A 24,070-nucleotide genomic window follows, 5' to 3' on the forward strand; every position below is an offset into this window, starting at 1 on the left:
GCATTTACGCATTTATAAAATGTTAAATCAGGGAACGCCGGGCGTATGGGCGTATTAGGATGCTACGCTACTGGTATAGAATGCAATAGTTTTCAAAGAAGTACATCCAGAAACAAATATATCGGATGGAAACAAACAGAGATTCCTTTTTAGAGAATACATGTTGATTTTTTTTAATACGGAAGAAGGAAATTTTTACTATTCATTGATAGTTGCTCTAGATGGACAGACATATCGCAGGTGCAATCGACAAATGGAGAAGAAACTATAGAATGTTTAAACAGAAATTTCCAGATATTTGGTTATCCTTCTGTTATTGTGTCAGATAATGGACCGCCTTTCAGGAGTATTCAATTTGAGAAATTTTGTGAAAACCATGGAATAAGATTGGTACATTCACCACCTTGGAATCCGGAAAGTAGTGGTTTAGCGGAAAGGTGGGTGCAGACTGTTAAAGGCTTATTAAGAAAGAAATATTATCAAAGTAGAAATGAGGGACGTAGAATTGACTGGGAAAAAATTATAGATAGTATTTTATACTATCTAAGATTTTCGAAGTGGCAACGATTAGGAATGTCTCCAGCAGAAAGAGTTATGAGTTATCAGCCAAGAAGTATATTCAACTTACTAAGTTGCCAAATAGATGAAAAGATAGACAATAATAAATATGAGGCTGAAACTTGGATGCCCAAATCAGGTGAAATAGTTTGGATAAAAAATTTTCCATCCTAAATGCCTAAATGTATAAAAGCTCAGGTGATTAAGAGAGTAGGAGCAAGGCTTTTAGAAGTGAAACTTAGAAATGGATTTACAAAAAGAGTGCACAGACATCAAGTGGGAAAGCTTAAGAACAAGTATAAAGGTCAGAGATTGAAGGTTGAGAAGAAAGAAGAGGAGTTGGATGATTTTTAGACGTTTCTAAGGTATACAGAGGCAGCACCAGGACATGGGGAACCAGATGCAGCTGTACCTACAGAAGCGGGGAACATATAAAACAGAGAATTTCGAAGATCTTCTAGATCCAAGAAGGAGCCAGATAGACTACAACTTACCTTTGGTAACAAGACCTATGAATGATTTTTTTTTGTTAGAGGGGGAGAATTGATAGAAGTTAAGAAAAATATAAGAGATTTTAGAAGATATACTGTGAACAAGTCTAGTTGGAGAGAGATTGTCTTTTGTCTTTGTTGAATGTCTTTCATGTAGTTTTTATAACATGAAGTTATAAGTTAAATAAATGTTGTTTTGTTGGTTAACGTTTTGCCTAATTTAAGATCATTACATTGACCTATTGCTGTTCCAAAGGTGATGTCGTCCTCTGCAATCTTTCTCATTCTTCTACTTCCTCGAAATCAGCAATGCCTCGGAGCTTTACCTTTGCTGGTTCAACAATGGTGCTGCCCCTACCAGATGACTCCATAACACAGCTCTTCATTCCAACATTTCTTGATTCCTGGTATCTGAAGAAAATAACACATCACCTGGCAGAGCACGTTATTTGTTGGTGCTGGACTCTACAGTCTTGCTAACTGGCACGCCATGGCCTCACTCATTTTCTCACATTCTCTTCTTTGCTTCCAATGGAGCGATACACCTCGGCATGAGTCGTCGCCTTTTTCGTGCAAATACCTTGAAAAATATTGTGAATCTTTGTCTCTCTCATTGTTGCAATCAGTGTTCTCATCCTGAAACGTTCGCTGGACACCTCCTCTCATTGACATTTCACTCTACTCCTAAGTTTGTAGACATTCTCTCAGAGAACACTGTTTTCTAATGGTGAATATGAAACAGTGAATATGAAAGCTACATTGAAGATGGATTTAGGTTTGTTAAATTTGAGATATGCATCAATATGATAGTATGCAGTATTTACTTTCATTTCAAACTGGTATGGTGTACTCTCGCATGGGGTAACAAATAACCAAGTATGCAGAGACAAAAGACCGAAATTTTCAAACCACATTGCAGATGGCTACTGAAGAGAAGCTGAAATGAATACCAACAGATATATTACTGCTGGAGATCATCTTCCCTGGGAATCAAACTTGGATCTTCCATGTGTCAGTCAAAAAACCTGGTGAATGCATTATCAGAAGTACATTTGTATACAACTTGGGTGTTTTCTTCCAATTTTACCTCACTTTTCTTTTTATTGGTTTAATTATGATGATGAGAATGAATTGTGAAATGGACAATGGGACGAACACAGTGAACAAACACATTAAGGCTTTCCTGATGCCATGGTGGTAATGCTGTCAAGGGGTGCCAGGTTCAATCCAGGTGGAGACACATTACTCAGTTTTCTTCTTTACGATTTCGCACACATGAGACGTACTATGTACAAATATTAGCAAAATATGCAGGCCCCACCCGAGCCAGTCCTGGTTTGGTTGGTCAGTTGGTAGAGCAATGTGCCCTAGATAGACACAGGTTCGAGCTTGCATTTTTCACTGAAATTTCTGCATTGCAGAGTCTTCAGATTCCACTTGAACTATAGGTCTATAGTCGTTTTCACGTTCAGAAGACACAATGGCCTCTTATGGACAATGCTTTTCTTATGGGAAATACGAGCACGCTGTTGTGAAATTTTTCGATTTACAAATTTAGCTTATGTAAAATCAGTACCTGCAGTTTTGCAGGAAATTTTGTAGCGAATACGATGGTGAGCACAAAAAAGTGGTAACTTGTTTACATATTTTTAGATAAATTAAAAACGCAAATTTTCTGTGAAAACAAAATTTTTACATTGTTTTCATTCCTAACGTTGAAACATGCCGTAAAATTGAAGCATTCATTATGAAAAAAATTAACACTGTTTTCTAATTGTCATAGGTGATGGTGGTGCTCAGAATTTATCAATACTTTAAAGCATATTTGCATTAAAAAATATTCAAATAAAGTATGTGGAGATTTTTTATATTCGCGCAGTAGAAAATGTCGTCGCTGGCCATTTTTTGTTCTGTAATTCCAAGTAAAAACTTCCAACGACAAAGTTGAGAAGAAAATAATGAAATTATTTTTTATAACCACTCAAAGGTTCCCAGAAATATTACTTCCATGCATTTGGAGTTTCTTTTTAACCCGAACCGCGTGCGAAGCAAGGGGACGTTGTCTGGCCATCTTGAGCCGACTCACCGCAGCATTCCGGCTAATCACCACCAAGTTTTCGAGTTGTTATTTTATTTCCATTCAGTAAAAATATTAACTTCATTCAGTTTGTTATAATAGAATTGCAATTACTTTAATTTAATAATTGACAATTATTTCCAATGCTGCTGTTGTGAGCAACATTAGTGCTGTCACAAATACATGTTGTTTTTGTTTACATTACTGTCGACATTAATACTGAAATGAAGATCACCTTTCAGTTTCCAACGTACACATAAATTCATAGACAATAATGATTTTTTTTTATATATATGTAACACATTACCATATCTCAATGTTATTCTATGAAATAATTACAGAGAAAGGCGAATGAATATTAAATGTGCCTGTGTATTAAATTAAATCTAATGGGAAAATGACATGCTAATGAACTGTAATGTTCACAGTATAATATTAATATTAATAATTACATATAATTATCATTTTATATAAAATATGTAACACCTTCATTGTGAAGGAAGCTAATCACACCTTCATTGTGAAGGAAGCTAATCATTTCCCGGCGACATGAGCTAGTGCTGTATTGGCAACACTGTATGGTTTCTCCATAAGCGCCGTTGTGTCTTCTGAACGTGAAAATGACTCTAGTTCAGTGGCGGTCCCTCCATGGAACAGAGGGAATAGGCTGTTCCCTCCTACTAACTGCGCTTTTGGGCTATTTAAATTATTTATATTAACATAATAAGAACACTTTTCTCTCGAAATCAACGTTTCCAAAAGTAACACTGAAGAAAATCTTTCACCGTGGCTGGACGTTTGTTGACGTCATCTACCCCCAACGCATCATGGTTCTCACCCCATGCTCTACCATGGTCTCTTAGTATCATGCCCTCTACTGTCTGAAGCAGAGTATTTCCGACCACGCGCAAAGGTAAACGATCCCCACGGCACCACGGAAGCTGAACACTCTAGCTGTTCCCTCAGAGAGATATTGCGGATTCGCTTTTCATCCAGTTTTTGCTATGTGCTGAAGTTTTATCGCATCACAAGTGATACATTTGAGTGTAGAAAGTCTATAACTTCCTAATCTCGTTGAGAACTTGTGTCTGACATTCATAACGAACTGGAAAAATCTTCTACAGTCTAAGCGTCTGCTAAATGCCTTGGCTAAATGCTGGGAAATAGCTTCCGAGGGAACAGCTCACATCCACCTGTTCCACCAACCCCAAGACCAAAGTTTCAAGGCATGCAGTGGCAGGACAAGAAGCGAATGTTGCGAGTGTTGTATGATTGACTGGCTGAGGACGAATGCCTTTAGTTCATTCAACTTTGCAGAAATGACAACAAACCAACACATATTCTAACTGAATTAAAAACTAAAACGAAATCATACACAGAGCATTTTCAAACGAGTTACAACAACTCTGTAAATTATTAACTCAATATGCTTCCAGTGGCAAATTATATTGTTGTCCTTGTTTAATCCTGAGAAGGGAGTCTGGAACAGGTCGGGTTTTGTCACATTAACAACTTCTACTAACAGGGTGGCTACTCACCGGGAATTTCTTGAATTCCGGGAATTATGCGTGAATTATTGGCTCCGGGAATTGTGCGTGAATTCTGCTTGAAATTTTCTCTGTAGACATGAAAAATTGCAACTTTTTAAAATCCTAATTCCATTGAATTTATACATATTTATTAATGACCTGAAACAAGTTTTTCACAGTTTAGGTTTTATTTTTATTGAGGAAGGTAAATAAAGCTGCGTGGAAAATAAAACAGAATTCTCTCAATCCATTTGCTTTGTTAGTGTTCTTTGAAGAACAATCCATCTGATAGACTGAAGATTATTGCAAGATAAAATATCTTGAAGTTGATTAGGTAAATTTAAAATTCTTATAGAATTAACAATTTTTCGTAGATTACTATTTCCCGTAACATATGTGACTTGTGTTTGTAGATGTATTTATAGTCCCGAGTAGCAGTGGCGTGCCCAGGATTTTTGTAAGGGAGGGGTTACCTATACTTTTTCTCGGTAGTCCGCCCTCATTTTGTCATATTTTCCTACCATTGACGTTCTTTTTTTAGGAATATTGGGCCAAAGGGGGGGTATAACCCCTACCAACCCCCCCTTGGGCACTCCACTGCCGAGTAGCTATGTGAAATGACAAATGTAAACTCCGCACCTTAAATTATATATATGTACCGTCCAAGTGAATTAGAATTATTGGATTCATTGGAATCGCACAAACCATATATTGTTAATATAAGTATTTGGTTGTGTGTATGTGTGTGGGTGGTGAGAGACTGTAAAACCTTAGTTTGAAATAGAGAAAACATCTGCTTGAATTTTTGTAAAGTTCGCTTTGAAAACCGGGAATTATACTTGAATTTTATTATGGTCCTACAGTAGCCCTGACTAATCTAGCGAACGTCATGAAAAACTCAACCATCTGTGTGCCATCATTGGATTGAGAAAGTTTGAATTACAAGAATACTCAACTCTATGAAAAAACGTCAACTTAATCTACGAATAAAGAGATGAAACAGGTCACGACAAAATATTATTTTCCTTCTCTGATGACTCATAAATTTATATTATCAAATTTTTCTTTGTTGCGCATCAACAATTTTATTTTTAATGTTTTCTTTATATTATATCACATTTGCTTTAAAATTATTATTGTCATATAATTTTAACGTGCCTCATGTTTGTCACTTCTGACATTTCAATAAGGGTTGAAGTTTACTTGATCTATTGTATTATATTAAGACACCCATGCGATGGGGAGCAAGTGCAGTTTCGCTGCGGAAACTGACTGACTCGGAATTGACGATGCGGCCCTGCAGCAAGCATGACAAGCAAACAGCAGGTAGCGCATCAAAAACTTGGACAGTTGCCACTGCTTACAGTGTAGGTTTTACCCGTGTAAGGTAATAAATAGATTTATTATTAATTTTTATAACTGCACCATTCATTTATAAACATGCTGTATATAGACACTCTAAATTTGGGCCTTTTTTGCGAAGCATCTATATATAGACAGTATTTCAAAATTAACGGTCCTTGTATTGCGGCAAGTCATTTTTATAGACACCACTTTTTCATGCTATTATTAGACTATGTGGGCTATTGACAATAAAGCATTCCATTGTTGATGCTTTGTCAGTTCTTGAAAAATATATTTTTTTTATTTTTTTGCAATATGGAATTAAGAGCTGCTAGTTGGTTGGGTGTCTTACTACCATCCGGGAGACCTGGGTTCAATTCCTCGAGTAGGTGTTGTATGGTTGGAATTTTACCGGCCTAGTTCCTGCATAAAATGGCTCTGGCCTCACCCACCCTCAAATCAATGGGTTCCTTTGGGTCAACCCAGGAGGGTGAAGGTGGCTAGAGCATGGTGCCGATTGCATCACCTCCAAAATGGCAGATTTCGAGAATATGTAGTGGGGGTGTAGGGCCCTACCCCCACATACCCTAGATGTGCCATCAAGACATGATGCTGTATGCAGCGTGAACCTTACCTCTCACCTTACCTAATATGGAATGTTTATTTGCGGCAGAGTATATATATAGATTGTTTTCCTCAGCTTCATTTTGTGGCAAGTCTTTTCGTAGTTAGTTTCTTGCATTATTTACTGAAACGAATTTGCTGTTGCATCTATATATATGTATAGGGTGTTCCGTATAGAATGCCAAATTAGAAAATTAAATAAAAAAAGAGAAAATATCATGAAAATAGTTATATTTCATATATATGTAAGCAGTAACATCTCCCATTTACATATGAAATACAATGTCAGGCATATGTCCACCCCTACTGAGTCTGCATGCATATATACACTCCACAAAATTATTGATAACCCTCTCACAGATGTTTGTCCCAATGCCTCCAATCACCCGTATGATTCCCGCCTTCAGTTCCAAAAGGGTTTGTGGTTTGTTGGCGTACACCTGTGATTTCACAAACCCCCGTAAGAAGAAATCACAGGGTGTAAGATCACACTTCACCTGCCAAAATCCACACCACGCAGTCGTTCTCAGCGGATGGATGGATTTCATGCTCCTGGATTATTCGTGGATTTTTGGAAGGAAACCACAACAAACGAATCAAAACAATTGAGGCTACATTAATCAGCATAACAACAGATGCCAACATTGGTAAGAACAGGTCTGCCAACCTCGAAACAAAACTAAAGCACTCAATTCAAATTCAGCATCCTATACGAAACACCCTTTAGATGATTTCTTTTCAGTTGCACTTCACTTCAACGTCGCCCCAGGGAAGGTTTAACAACGTAACTGCAAAGATTTTTACCTTAGAAAAGTGCTGTATATTTATGCATTTACTTTGCAAAACTAGGGTGCTTGAATTATAACTTTGTTTAAAAAAAACAATATGGGATAATCATACTCTAAATTGCTAACTATATAAATAATGGATCAGTATAATTATTGCCCATGTTACAAATACCAATAGAGCCTACTGATTCATCTGTTCTATCTCTAACTAAAACATGAATTTTGCTTTTAAGTCTACTTTATGCACAGGAATGCTAATCGGGACTGGTGAACCTTTAGTTTAAAATGGAATCTGTTAAAGTGGAATCTGAACTAATTGTGCCTCCACCGGGTATTGAACCAGAAACCTTTTGATTGCAAGGTGACGGCATTACCACTAAGCCATTGGGAAGGCCCTTCTAATTAAAACACTACACAAATCAAGGCCACTGCAAGAACAGGCAACAAAGGAAATGATCCCCAACTTTGGTAAGATCAAGAATGCATTTGAAAAAGATGGCTTCAGAACAAATATTTTAGTTTTGATAAATGCTGGCACATGACATCATCTATGCCATGCTCATCTTCAATTGTTGCACTAAAGTTAGCATATGGAAAAAGTGTCATTAGCAAGGGAAAAATTAAAACTTATCATACATATATATATTATAACATAACAAACAATATCAATTTTATTATAACAAGATATCTGACACAACTATTTGGAATTGCAATGTACCAAGGTCCGTTGACCTGCTTGCTGCCAGCTTTGGAAGGTCTATTCATAAGGCCCGGTTCTTGGCAGTCGAGGCAGTTGTAAAATTATGTCGCCATTGGGATGAAATACTGTCACAGAAACTACCACAATCCACCTGTTTTAACAAGTGAACTGCATTTCTGTGTTCTTTTCTTGATATTGTATTCATGTTGTTGTTTGTTTTTTTTTTTATTTCTTTTCATGTGATTAACATATTACTGTGTTAATCACATGAAAAGAAATAAAAAAATGATAATGTCTCGCTGAGTCACGATGATGAAAAATTCTTATACTATTTATCATGCATTTCTGTTCTGCCTGATGAGAAGTTGAAAACGTATGCAGATACATACCTTGTAATTCAGGAATGCTATTGCATTTTAGCAAGATTGACCCATTTCAAGGTGGCAAACAGAAAACTAATTTTCACTATTACAGACCCTATATTTGTGCTATACAATTGTTTTCTAAACTCTGTGTGTATCGAATACATTTTCGAAGTGTACAAAACTAACCTCATTGTAAATTCAGGACACTTTTAGGTCATTATAACACCATTAAGCCTTGTTTCCATGATATGAAGAACTCAATATGCTGACCAAGGCAGTAATTTATTTTATTATAAAACATAAACTAAACGTAACGTTTCAACCTTCTAAGAAGGTCTTCTTCAGACTCTGCCCAAGCACAAATGTAACAAGATATGAGAAGGAGGATATACTGGACATAAACAGAAGGAGGAAGAAAAGTGGCAGGGGAGAATTGGAAGAGAAAGAAAAAGAGAGGAGGTTTGGAATAAGGAGTATGGGGAAGACCACAGAAAAGATATGCAAAGTGCTTAGGAAAGCGGGCATTAAAACTTACAGGAAGGGAGGGAGAAGCATCTTAAGAATAGCAAAGAATGCAAACAAGAAAATGGAAAACAGAGAAGAGGAAGGGATTATCTACGAAGTTAAATGTAAAGAATGTCAGTGTGTGTACATAGGAGAAACGCAAAAGAGGCTGAAAGGCAGGTTGAAACAACATAGGGATGATTACAACTTAAGAGAGAGAGAAATGCAATATTTAAACACATGAGAGAAACAGGACATGACATAGAGTGGGATGAGGCTAAGCAGATAGGAAGGGAGAAGAGAATACTAGTGAGAAAATGGAAAGAGGCCAAGGAAATAGAGAAGAAAGGTGAAGAAGACACAATGAACTGGAATGGGGGACTGAAGTTAAATAAAGAATGGAAGAAGGTGTTAGAAAGAGTGGAAAGGACACGAGAGAAATAGGAGAGAAGGAAGAAGAATGAAGGAAAAAGAGCGTGAGATAAAGTCCAACCACATTCTATATGGAAGTAAATATGTTTAGCCTTTTAGGTGCAAGTACAGTTGACAAGGGAAAGCCACCTGCTAGAATGTTCCAGAACAACTTTCTAATAGTCTGGAGGGGAGTAATGATTGTGTATATATATAGTCCTGTTTTTGTATCTTGTTACATTTGTACTTGGTGCAGAGTCTGAAGAAGACCTTGCTAGAAGGTTGAAACGTTACGTTTAGTTTATGTTTTATAATAAAATAAATTACTGCCTTGGTCAGCATATTGAGTTTTTCATTTTAGGTCACAAAGATCCTATTGAATGTAATTGAAGTTGTTGCAATCCAGATGTGTCTGTGACTGTACTACAGTTATTCAATATTTTTTTAAAAAAAAATATAATGCATGGTTTAGAAGGTGAGTGAAGGCAATCATCCGAGCATGTTAATTGGTTGACTTTTGATCTCACCAGTGAAGTTCTCAGATTCAACCGTAAATTTTGTGTCATTTCATCGATTTAATCTTATCATCATTCATCCTCACACAAGGTCTATGAAAAAAAAACCTGTTATGATGAGATCTTCAAGAGTGGCGGAAAGTAGGAGTCAACAGACCTTGCTAAGTCTTCTCACTACATTCAGATTAAACAATTATCATGTAATCGATTGGGTAAGTGTCCACGAAGAACACAACAACATATAACTAAATCCAACCTATGCAAATTTACGAGATTGTTTCTCTTCTTTTTCCTGCTTCTGTTGTTGCTGCATTAAATTCCAATAGAAGCCTTTAAGTTTCTTTAACTCTTCATGTTTTCCCATCTGAAATAAAACACAAAAATACACTATACAGCTTGTTACGTGAAATTGAAAAATATGGTTCATGTACAGTCACATAAAAGCAGGGGTGTGGAGGTAGGCTCTAAAAAGTTAATTCAATTTCACTTTTTCTAATTCAAAATGGTCTTGCAATAATGAAGATATTTTAGCATGCTTTGACATCAAGCACAATTGCTTGGATACTACACGCAAAAGAAAGTATTAAGTATACAGGTCATACTGGCAAGCTAAATTGTTCATGTTTTGTGACAGCATTGGTGAGATTTATTACTTTGTTGTAACCTTCTTTGTTTGAATTTTGAATTTATTTTAAAATTTTGGGTGCGTCAGCACTTAGGCTATTTTCCACCGTCACATTATACAGGGTCCAGCCTCTTACCGTTACAAATAACAACTCTAACGTTGCATAACTAAAATATTAAAATATTCTGACTTCGGTTTAAAGCTGAGGGTATGAAGGGGCACTTAGCACACATAAGGACAGAAAAAACAGGACAACACACAGAATTATACTGGCCGTGGAGCCAGTCGCCAGAGCCTCGTTTGTCTGCAAGATGCAGTCCAGGGTGTACTATGTGGGTATACTATGTGGAAGTGAGGTTGGCAGTTGGGTGTACTGTCCACACTATCCATTCATTAGAAAATAAAAAGCTTGGCCAACAAAATAATTTCCTACCTTTAGAGCTACCTGCCAAACAGTCAGTCTTATCATATTTATGAACATTAAAATTGTAAAACTATTCCTTTCCTTTTTACTTACATAAAAATTTCAAGTTTGGAAGTGCTGGCTCAGGACTACCTACATTCATAAAATTTACGTATGCTTTGTGCTCAAATCCCTTCCCTACCTCCCACCTCGCACATACTCACCCCTCCACCTAGCAGTGCCTCGAGGAGTCTGTCAGCCATAAGGCAGCACTGTGGTATAGAGGGTGCAAGCGCTGATCGTCTTGATTTCGTTTGTTATGTTGTGCACTATACGTCAATTTCACGTAGCGCTAGTAAAACGAGAAAAATCTTTCACGTAATTTTGACATTTGTAAATTTGATTTGGATAGTTACATTTTGAAAACAAAAGTTTAGAAGCATGCAGTATTTTTTTGTAAGACTTTAAAATTACATCCGTTCTTTATTTACAGTGTTATGAATATTATTATTGTTTGTTTTTCATTATTCGAACTTTTCGCCTTCATTCTTAATGTATGTACGGGCTTGTCAATCTTGGCATTCTCTTAAAATATTCCATGTTAAATAAAACCATGTTTTTACATTTTAAAATGAAGAATAAAATTCCAATATAAGGAAAATAAATAAAATAATGTTCACAAACTATCATCATTTTGTTTTCATGGTGTAGAGATTGTGTTAAAAATAGATTCCTTCATGTACGTAAAATTTACGTAGCGCTAGTTACACTGTAATATTGGAAGACGATAGTGTTCTAGGGTTAAAGTGCAAGAATCAAATGGTTTCTTCAACACAACTGCACATGCAGTTTCTACCATGACAGCATAATATATTTCACTATAAACACGCATACAGAGAAAAATGGTTAAAAAAGGGCATAGTATCATGTTATCCTATGGCCAGTATGCTACACTTACCAGTGTCTTGAACACATTCAATGGCAACGCACCATGAGCCAAAACACATGTGCCAGCTGACCAATGTTTCTAGATGAATAATTCTTACTCTCACTGCAGGGACAGGAGGTGCTGCAAAAATAAACCTATATTCACAGTAGGGGCCCCAGCCCGATGCACGGTGCTACACTTCGGAGGCATGCGAGCTGTTACGGAACACAAAAATGCAATGATGGAAATGTTTTATTTACATCACTCGCACATGTTACGATTTCACATCCACTTATCATTATTTTAGCTAGGTAGGTGCAGCAAACCTAGCCTACCCAGAATGCACACCGCTTGCATACAAGGACTGTCCAAAAATTCACATGATTGCACAGAAATAAATCTGAAAGAAATTGTGATACTGAACCAAGTTTTTACAGCATCCCAACACAACCATTCCAGATGTCTAACAGCTGGAGATGTCTCACGGAAATGGCCTACAGCACTGGTTCCCAAACTGTGATTCGCAAAGTATTTCCAAGTGCTCTTCAAAGGGATTGGAAAGAAAAATACATAAAATAAATGTGAGATCATCTCAAGTTGCGAATTTGTGCAGTCGAGAACTGTGTAAAGGTTAATAAAAAGATGGTAAAGCCTTCACCTGCAAATTGCATCATGCCATTAAGGCACATAGGGGGAGATGGGGGAGGGTGTCCCACATAGTATGATCTCGGTCATTGTGAAGTTGATGCGATCAGCACCATGCTTCGGTTAGTGTATACAATACTACTGAGTGGAAAGTATGTAGCACATGCTGGGTGCTGTGAAGATATCAAGTATTGTAAACTGAAGTGTTCTTGCAAAACATTGAGAACATTGGTGATACACAGGCTGCAAAATGAAACAGAGACCTGACAGTGTTATGCTAAAAGAACATTATTATTAATTAATGCTATGGAACCTCGGTTTTACATTTTTCAGAGGATCGAGCTGAAAAAACTTACAATGCAGGAAAATGTAAAACCAAGAAAAATTTATAAACATTTTACTATGTTAGGGCCATCAAGATTGAATATATAATGCGGGAAAATGTAAAATCCGGGAACGTCAAATCAGGGTTCCACTGTACTTATAATTATTAATTTATTATAAACACCTAAAAGTCCTAACATGGAGTTTATATGGAAAAAAAATGGAATAACGCTGCGCTGGGCAGAGCTTCCGTAGTATGAATTTTTCCCGCCAGACAAGCATCGAGCAACTCGTTGCGAGTTCAGTGCACGCAGTGGCTTCGCCGGGGAAGGTTGTCTCTGGTCACGGTGATTTTTTCGTAAAAGCAGTTTCGCTCGCACCTCATTTTTTGTGATGGCCGATGTAACAGAACAGCGTGCGGCTGTGAAATTTTGTTTCCTGCTCGGGAAAAATGCCACAGAAACGGTTGTGATGTTGAACACACCTTACAAGGACAGCGCTATGGGCAAAACTCAAGTGTAAGAGTGCTTTTCTCGCTTCAAGAAAGGTGACATGTCGATTGATGACAAACCCCGTTCTGGACGTCAGTCAACTTCAAGAACGGACGAAAATGTCGATAAAATTCGTGAACTTGTGCTCGAAGACCGACGACGGACCATTGAAGACCTGGGGAAGTTATCTGGACTATCTTGGAGCTCGGTTCAGCGAATTTTAACGGAAGATTTGGGAATGAGAAGGGTTGCTGCGAAATTTGTGCCTCAGAATCTGAGTGACCAGCAAAAAGAGTGTCGAGTGGAAACATGCCGTGCTTTGAAAGAAGAGCTCTGAGGCAACCCACACTTATTTTCCAAGGTCATTACTGGTGATGAGACATGGTGTGACTTGACCTTTTTTTTTTTTTTGTTACCCCGAATGAAGAGGGACATGAAGGGGCAGTGATTTGATGACGTAGAAGAGGTGAAGAAAAAAAAAAAAACTAGGAAGGAGCTGTCAGCCATCACAACAGATGAGTTTAAAAAATGTTTCCAAGAATGGAATCACAGATTGGACAAATGTATTAAGTGTCATGGAGAGTACTTTGAAGGTGATAAGGTTGTTTTGTATTAAATTTAAAAAAAAAATCCGGTTTCTTTTGGGTACACCCTCGTAAGTCCTATTTTTTTTTTCTTTTTAAGCACTTAAGGTCTCTAGTGATGACAGTGTGAAAATATTGTTGTTCATATTGCTGTTCACATGAGTTAGCAGAAACTGAAGTAGTATTACATCCCATCTTTGGAAGTACCTCATATATTAAAAAAGAAAGGAAGAAACACCATTCACTCTTGTGATAACATTCCCTATGTCGTGTTTAGAGACAATAAATTGTAAAATCCTGAGATTGGGGAAGAAAGAAAAAAATGGATGGTAACATCTACATGCATGCAAAGGACCTAACTTTCACCATTATCTACACTATATAGTAACCACTGTGGTAGGGTCCTTGCGATTATTGAAATCCTAATCGGTACGGGGAGTTGAGCTGAACAACAGCATTACATAGATGACACACATAAATAACTTTCAGCATAAGAAAATTGCTGTAAAATGAAACAATCCTGATAACACTGCACAACACGAAATTTGTCCTTTAGATGAAAATGTGTGATTCTAATATATTTGTGCATGACAAAAACGAATCTGCAATTTTTTTCTGTGTATCCCGTGTCATTTAGCCAAAAACACAAAAGACACTGCCGGCTTATAATGAACACATTGACTTTCAATGGAATTGTTACAAGCCGGCAGTGTCCGTGACTGTACAATAGCTGAAAGTATGTTTCTCCTGTAATAGTTTTTCTTGTATGTACGCATTGCTTGCATTATAGAATTATTTTCCTGTAGTTTACGGTTATTACAAGCATAAGAAAACAGTTTTTCTTTGTGACGTTTCAGGAGAACACACGCTCCTTTCATCAGGCATTTATTTTCATTTTGATTGAAATAAAATGAAAATAAATGTCTGATGAAAGGAGCGTGTGTTCTCCTGAAACGTCACAAAGAAAAACTGTTTTCTTATGCTTGTAATAACCGTAAACTACAGGAAAATAATAAAATGTTTCTCCTGTGTTACAAAGAACAAATGCTCGAAAATATACATTGGTATGACAAGATAAGATGCGTGCAAGAAGGTTACGTGAAATACTGTTGCTTCCTCTGTGAGTGAGACAGTCGGGACAGAGATAATCATTATGTCCATAAACACTGGCCGCCACGACAGGCATCAAGAACATATCACAAGATCCAATTGACAAGCCCCAAAATGTGGGATGCAACGAGAAAGAAGCTTCACGCGATTAAGCCTACCATAGCTGTATGGTGTTCCTCCCTTTCTCTCAAGTCAAGAAGAAGTTCTTATTCGACTGTGTATTAGACAAAGCTGTCTAACCCATGGTCACTTGCTGCAAGGGTTGGACCCTCCATGTACTGTATTTGTGATGTCGTTTTAATAATTCTGCATGTTCTTGTTGAATATGCCGATTTTGCTTTCCTCCGGCAGACTTCTAATATTGCCAGCTGTTTCTCATCCCTGTTTTATCAAATGATTTTAGCTTTAGTTGGTCTGTGAGGAAGCTTTTAGTTGATTAGACTTTTTATAAATAAAATAACGTAATTGCAACGTCATGTTACTAAAATATTAAAATTTTCTGACTTTCGTTAAAAGCTGAATTTGAATTTAAAATTTTGGGTGGGTCAGCACTTAGGCTATTTTGCACCCATCACATTATACGGGGTCCATAACTAAAATAGCATAATTACAGTGTCGTGTTACTAAAATATTAAAATATTCTGACTTTCATTAAAAGCTGAGGCTGTAAAGTGGCACTTAGCACACACAAGGACAAAACACAGAATTATACTGGCCATCGGGCTAGCCGCCAGAGCCTCGTTCGTCTGCAAAATTCAGTCCAGGGTGTACTATGTGGAAGTGAGGTTGACAATTGGGTGTAAAGGACAGAAAATGTCTTCAAATTTGTTGTGCAGTGTAATTTGCAATTGTGTTCATATTCACATTTAGGATCCTATTTCGCAATTGTTTCATCAACTCATTATCGTCAAAACTCCTAGTTCAGGAATATTAAGTATACAAGGGCCACTATTTATATTTTGAGCCTTGGCAACACTGATTGAAGTTAGGCGCGATTTGACGTTTGCACGGAAGCGTCTGGCATTATTGACCATAACGTACTTCAAATGTTTTGTCAATAGCTTCATTTGTGTTGTTTATGTTGCCTTGGAGATTGCGCAACAACAATAAAATGGAATTAACTCGTGAACATTTTCGTGCGATGATTTTTTATGATTTTCGAAGTGGATTATCAAGACAAGAGTGCATCGATCAACTTACTTCCACATTTGGCAATGAAGCCCCATCCTTTGCCACTGTGAAATGCTGGTATAATGAATTTAATCGTGGCCGTCATTCGTTCACCGACGAGATTCGCGAAGGTTGTCCAAAATCAGTTGTTGCAAGAAAACATTGATGCTGTGGAAAACCTAATACTGCAAGATCGTCATGTGACATACTGTGAGACTGAGGCAACCATAGGCATTAGTTCCAAAAGCATATATAAAATATTACATGATCATTTAGCTGTGAAAAAGGTATGTTCTCGTTGGATCCCACACAATTTGACAAAAACTCATAAAGATGCTCGCGTCAATTGGTGCAAACAAATGCTCAATAAATACAATCGTGGTGCATCAAAAGACATATATAAGATTGTAACAGGTGACGAATCATGGATATATGCATATGAGCCGGAACGTAAACAGTAGTCGGCTGTATGGGTGTTTCAAGATGAACCCAATCCAACAAAAGTTGTTCGTGCTCGAAGCACATCGAAACAAATGGTCGCATGTTTTTTTGGGAAAACTGGTCATGTGGCAACTGTGCCTTTAGAGGAACGTAGAACGGTCAACTCTGAATGGTACACAACAATTTGTTTGCCAGAGGTCTTCGGTCAAATACGGAAAACAAACAAACGCCATCGGATCATTCTTCATCAAGACAATGCCAGCTGTCACACATCTCGTCTAACAACCGACTTTATGAACAGTCAAAAAATCGAATTGATGGGTCATCCGCCGTACAGTCCTGATTTGGCACCCAATGACTTCTTCTTGTTCCCGAATGTCAAGAATAAATTGCGTGGACAATGATTTTCGTCGGCGGAAGACGCCGTTGATGCGTTCAAAAACCATATTATGGAGGTGTCTCAAGAAGATTGGAAAAACTGCTTTGACAAATGGTTCGAACGAATGCAAAAGTGTATTGACCATAAAGGAGAATACTTCGAAAAACAATAAAGCAGTTTTCAATGCCAAATTCCTATTTTTTCATTGTTAGGCTCAAAATATAAATAGTGACCCTTGTAATCAAGTGTTCATCTAACATGTGATTATCACGATATACACAAGATAATCAATTAATCACAAAATTCATTTCTTCACTCAATCTTGTTGCAAAAAATAAATATTAATTTTGCATAACTATCAGAATATTTGAACTCTTCAAAAATGTCACGTACCATTTTTGAAGCCCCTGTGCAAAACCCAGACTCCGAAAATATCTGCCGGTATCAGTATTTATTAGGAGGGTGTGGGATCCCAAAAAGTTAGTACCGGGATGGGGGGGGGGGGGGGATCCCATCTCGATCCACACTTTCGGAAATGATTTCCCAACGTTTTGGGATCCCAAGCAGTCGGGAAATTCCAAATGGTCATTTTTAAAAGTGGTTAATTCTTGATGTTTACTGCATTGTAAGTGTCTTGACACTTCTCAGAAATTGTCCGTTCTCATCCTAGAAATGAAAAAAATCACTTAGGGAGAAATGATGCATAGAATTTGAGATTTTGACAGTGTCTGGAAAATTAGAACATATCCTGTCCCGAAAAATTCCAGACTTGGTCAGAAAATTATGAACTTTTCCCATCCCGATCATCGGAACTTGTCCATCCCGATCAAAAAAGTTCTGTCCTGTAATCCCCTAGTATTTATCATCACACCGTTAACTTAATGTTTTGTTTTGTAGAAAATGCTTTCCCTCAAATTTGGTAATTAAAAATATATATCCACATTCAACAAGCAATAAAACACTAAAATATTGCCTTACCTCCACTATTACTCCGTTATGAATTACAGCTATAACGTCTGCATTCTGGATTGTACTTAATCTGTGGGCTATAATTAGTACTGTGTGGTTCTTCACCACTTTATCCAAAGCATCCTGTACAATCTTCTCAGATTCAGCATCCAATGCACTGTAACAGTTCAGAAACAACTTATTACTGTACCAGGGGTGGCTACTCTAAGACCGAAATAAAATTCAAGTACATTTCCAAGTTTACAGGGCTAAAAATGGAATATTATTATAAAAGGGACTTTGTAAGGTTGTTTTCCCATATTTCTACAAGTTCACTTGGCATCTTCAGGGATGATTTTTGAAACAGAGAAGCATTTGTTACACGTTGAAGACTTCAGCGATAAAGTAATTAACCATAGGAAGGTTACACTCCAGTAGGAACAACGTATTTTAACCTTCGCATTTTACATGTAGTGCTACAACCATTTTTACCTTCCTATGAACACCAACTTTCATACTTTTAATGCTGCAGTCTCCAACATGTAAGTGCTCTGGTTCTTAAAATCTAGCCCTGAAGAAGCCAAGTTGAAATATAGGATTACAACCTTACGATGTGCCACAATGAGAGCTTCTCTTATGACAATATTACGTTGGCATGTAGTGTTAGCCAATTTTTAGTCAAAAATGAAATGACAAAGAAACATGTGTTTCCTATTTTTTCGATGATATTTGGTACATACATACAAAAAAAATGCTACATATATATTTTTAGCTATTTCCAATGCATTCAAAAACTAATGTGATATTGTTGTACTTTATAAACTTACATTGCACAAAAGAATACATTAAAAAAACATTAATACTCACCTGTAAAATAACTTTTGTCTTTTGTAAAATGTTTTGTAAATTTTCTGTTAAACTGCAACTCTTATTATTTCTCTTCTAGTTCAAGGTTTTTACAAACACATAACCACAATATTCAATGTAACGTTTCGGGAGAACACACACTCCCTTTATCAGATATTTATTCTTGGTTGTTTGTTTTTTCTCCCAAAACATTCCACTGAAAATTGTGTTTGTGCTTGTAAGAACCGTGAACTACAAGAAAAGTAATTCTACAACTCACGCAATACGTACACACAAGAAAAATTGTAACTCTTATGTAAGAAAGCAAAGAAATAGTGTAACGGGCAAAATTCTTTATTGTATTGGCAATAGTTGACACCAGTCTCCAACATTAAGTAAAATCCTTATTGTGCAGGCTTTCTGCCAAACAAGCCACAAGATAGCAAGTCTGATACTTCCTCCAGGAAAAGTCAAAAGGAAAAAATCACTTAGCATCACAGTTGAATAACAGGATGTGGCCTAGCAAACACAAGTATGAGTTAATCTGTAGAGGAGACTAGGTCAGATAGCAATCGCTACCATCCTCACCCAAGGTCTTCACATGCACATGTGGTTCCCCCCACCCCTCCATGTGCATGAGATAGTGATCGCCCTGATAGCTTGTCCTCTGAAGGGCAAGACAGTAGGAAATGGACCTATGCGAAAATGGCCACTGGAATAGAGAAGGTTGCTTGAAGGTTAGGGCAAGTATCAAGACATGCTGACTGAAATGGTATAAAAACCCTCCCTTTTAAGAAACAGCATCCCGTACTAGAGGAATTGCTGCCCGAAGCTGATGGTGTCGCTTCTGCCAATCTTAGGTAAAAATGACTTTACTACTGTATATTCTTCTATAGTATGGCACCTTAGATTATCTCCATCCAGTTACTTATAGGTTTAGAACTTAGGACTTAGTAACTTAGAACATAGTATCTTAAGAGTTGGACATTATGTTATATGTGCACTAATGAACTTATATATAGGATCATTCCATGCCAAACGATCCAATGGTGGTTGCATGACCATTTTAGAAAAAAATCATTTTTAATACATACGTTTGTACATGTTTCTAGATATGAAAACCAATGTTCAAAAAAAAATTGTCTTTATTTCTCCTGGAGTAGCCACATTTCCAACATGGCGCATGGCTTTCTTTGCTCAATTAGCACTTTTCAGAAACCTTAATATCTCAAAAACCATTAGACCTGGAGACTTGAAACAAAATTCATTTTGTAGCTAATGAAGTATACTTTCTATGATATTCAAGTATGTTTTGCTTAAAATTGCATCGGAAATACGGAAATTATGGTGGAAATTGTGGTAATGATAGTTAAAAAATTGGATTTTTAAGCCCGATTTTTTCAATGAAGGGGTTTAGTCTAAGGCTTGATTTTTTTTCCATGTGTAGACCTGCCGACAGGGTGTCTGTAAATGAAATATCAGTGCTTAGAAATTCAACCCTTCTTTACAGCATGGGCTCAATCAAACATGGCCGTTCATTGAATTTTGACAGTTTTCGGGGTTAAATATCTCATATGGGTCCTCTTGAAAAATTCTGAAATTTGGCACAAAGGAAGCCCTGGATGAATCTAACTCACAGTAAAAATCTCAACTTTTAGGTTCAATTTGTTTTGGTCAATATGAGGTAACGTATGTCACCTATTTCTGACATTGCAAAGTAAGATTAAACTACATTCCATACTTACAATAATGAAGTATTTTCTTTCTCTTCTTTAAATTTGGGTTAAATAATGTCTCAGAAAATATAGTAACATAAGGTTTTAATACTTGACTTAACCAGAAATTGAAATTACAAGGTATGACAATTGAAAATCTGCGAAATCTCATTGCAAAAGTTTTGATGTATTAGATACCAATGGTCAGGTGGTGTTGTCAGCTCCAGTTTCCTATTCATTCTCTTTGTTAAATCAGGCAGAATTCTTTGTTCTTTCACTAAGTTCCTAAGTAAATTATCAGAAACTTTCAATTCATCACATACATTTTTTCTTGACCAAGTGGTAGCAATCAAACTGATTCTGACCTTTTCAACATTAGTTTTCGCTAATTTACATTTTTACATTTTTCTTCTCATAATTTCAATTATATGATTTTACTGGTCATGCACAGGATTATCACACTTGCTTTCCTTTTCTTCCGTTCTAATACTTTGTGAAAAGCAACTTTCCAGTTTCCTTTGCACTCCTTGTATGATGTGAATAGTTTTTCGAGCAAGAACACTTTATTGTTTTCTTGCAAATAGCATCCTCAGTTTTGAAACAGGAGACGCATCAAAAACAAAACAGACTTCATGCATTTCCTTTAGTTTTTCTTGTGTTGGCACAATGACTTTCCATTCTGGCATTTAAGTGAGTCACTTTCTCCAGATATGAAAATTTTACTCCAACATGTCAGGCATATTGATTTAACTGGTATTAGGCTTACCTGACACTTTTTTGCCTTACCATATGATGCAAATTGATTTAAAAAATTCCCTTATTTAACTTTTTCTTTAAGTGGTAGACACAACATACTTTACCATATAAAAATCTATTTTCAATGGTATTTGCATATTGTCTCTAAGCCATCCACCTGTAGTCTTGACCTACGAAGTGTTTTATCATTTTCACTGAGTTCGTTAAGATTAATTAGGTCTTTGGGAACCTTACCAAAAGTGTATTTGTGACAGTCGTCTCCAGTTAAAAATTCTACAGAACACTCCATTTCCAGTCACAGATAATGATCATTCACAAGTCACTACTCTCAGCACATTAGGCGAAGGAAGAATGACAGCAGAGATTGTCCATGCACAGATCAGTTTCAGGCTTGCCTCACATCCTATCAAAACATGTCTCTGAATCTTCTGCTATGCATGACTCGCATCTACTTCAACGAATGTCTTTTCTTGAGGAAATATATATATATATACATATATATTCTACCAGCATTGACCCTTCAAAATAAATAGCCTACTTTCAGTGGAGTGCCCAAGGAGGGGTTGGTTGGGGGTCATAACACAATACCTTTAGCCTAGTATTCCATAAACAATTACGTCAAAGGCAGGATAATGTGGCAAAAACAGGTCTTTATTCTTAAAAAGTATATGTAACCCCCCATCCCCTCCCTTTTTAAATTCCTGGGCATGCCACAGCCTATCTTAAGCTGCATGTACTGCTACATTTAAAAAATGTGGGGGGGAAGCTCAGTTTTGGAGCTGACAATACCAACTGGTCATTGGTACCTAATAAATCAGAACTTTTGCAATGAGATTTCGCAGATTTTTAATTGTCATACCTTGTAATTTCAATTTCTGGTAAGTCAAGTATTAAAACCTTATGTTACTATATTTTCTGAGGCTTTATTTAACCCAAATTTAAAGAAGAGAAAGAAAAGACTTCATTATTCAAAGTATGGGATGTAGTTTAATCTTACTTTGCAATGTCAGAAATTAGGTGACATACGTTACCTCATATTGACCAACACGAGTTGAATCTAAAAGTTGAGATTTTTGCTGTGAGTTAGGTTCATGCAGGGCTTCCTTTATGGCAAATTTCAGAATTTTTCAAGAGGACCCATCTGATATTTAACCCCGAAAACTGTCATAATTCAATGAACGGCCATGTTTGAGCCCATGCTGTAAGAAAGGGTTGAATTTCTGAGCACTGATATTTCATTTACAGACACCCTGTAGGCAGGTCTACACATGAAAAAAAAAATCAAGCCTTAGACTAAACCCCTTCATTGAAAAAATCGGGCTTAAATTCCAATTTTTTTAACTATCGTTACCACAATTTCCACCATAATTTTCGTACTTCCGATGCAATTTTAAGCAAAACATACTTGAATATCATAGAAAGTATACTTCATTAGCTACAAAATGAATTTTGTTTCAAGTCTCTAGGTCTAATGGTTTTTGAGATATTAAGGTTTCTGAAAAGTGCTAAATGAGCAAAGAAAGCCATGCACCATGTTGGAAAAATGGCTGTCCCAGTAGAACTAAAGACAATTTTTTTTTTTTTTTTTTTTTTTTTTTGAACATTGGTTTTCATATCTACAAACGTATGTACTAAAAATGATTTTCTTCTAAAATGGTCATGCAACCAAATTATTTTAAAATTGGTTCATTTGGCATGGAATGACCCTATCTGAACTACTGAACTTTGTGTAAATTAGACAGATAATAAACATTAGAAAATGTATTACTGAGTATTCATGAACCACCCTGAGCTATAACCCCAAGTGACATCAAAGTCCCCCTTGGCATTGCAATAGGCACCATAAATGAAGAACTGTAAGTTTGAAACTTTAGCACACTAATTTTTATAATAAATTTTAAAAATAATGTGGGAAGTTCATTCTCCAAACCAATATAAATGCTGATAAATCTTTGAATACTATTTCACCTGCATCTTCTGTCAGTCGACAGTAATGAGATTTGATTACTAGATGTTCGGATTTTTTCAAGTTTGTATAGAAAATTAATGTAATATCAAACTACCATTATCACCATGGTTAACATTACTGATTTTTTAACTATAGTCTGGATGTGATGGGAGCCTTGGGTACCATCAAAAAATCCTGCAACGAGAGTTGCAGTGACACAAATTCTATATTGATAGCTTTGTCTTGGCATAACAATTTCTTAAAGGTTCACATAACCACAGTTTACAAATATTTAAAAAGCATAAGTTTCTACTTAAGCGTACGCGTGGTTCGTAAGTTCTATTAACAAATTCAATGTTCTGGATCCGTTGCCAGATCCTTACTCAGGGGTGTCCATAAATCATAGTCAGGGAAAAACCAGACTAAGAAATGGTTAAAAAGATAGAAGACTTCGGATTAGAAACTGTATGTCTTGCATGAAGATGAGCATCACTACTGTGCAGCACCATTGTTTATACAGCGTAACTCTATTCACTTTCCACCACTTAGTGCTAACAGACATTGATGCACTCATGTTGTCTGCTTTGCTGCAGAGCAAGCAAGAAAACTCCGATGCACAAATAGAAAGAACGTAACATGCAGAAACCAATGACTACCAACATGGATGTGGTAAGTTTTGGCATCGGTGGTGGCCGGTTTGCCAATGTGGTTGTTTTGTAGCTGTGAAGGTTGAAGTTGTTGTTGCAGTTTTTCTCTCCATAAGGAATGCATGGCGATTTTGAAAATACTTATTCGTCATATTTTTCAAACATGATGTCTAGCTTAATAATCAACCACTATTACTTGCAACA

The 24,070-nt window shown here is 36.7% G+C and overlaps 1 protein-coding gene across 1 annotated transcript in view; it reads right to left on the minus strand.

The window, feature by feature from the left end:
• Nucleotides 1-8,813: 8,813 nt before the first annotated feature.
• LOC145979417 (mitochondrial potassium channel ATP-binding subunit-like) overlaps nt 8,814-24,070 on the minus strand; it is a 66,822-nt gene continuing 51,565 nt past the window's right edge. Inside the window, exons 14-15 of the mRNA XM_083112302.1 lie at nt 17,985-18,132; nt 8,814-10,270 (exon numbers count right to left, since the gene is read on the minus strand). Coding sequence (XP_082968428.1) covers nt 10,163-10,270; nt 17,985-18,132 — 256 coding nt within the window. The 3' untranslated portion in view covers nt 8,814-10,162. The remainder of the gene's footprint in view (nt 10,271-17,984; nt 18,133-24,070) is intronic.

Source organism: Lepisma saccharinum, chromosome 26, assembly GCF_977018435.1.
Source record: "Lepisma saccharinum chromosome 26, izLepSacc3.1, whole genome shotgun sequence".
Classification (NCBI taxonomy): domain Eukaryota; kingdom Metazoa; phylum Arthropoda; class Insecta; order Zygentoma; family Lepismatidae; genus Lepisma; species Lepisma saccharinum.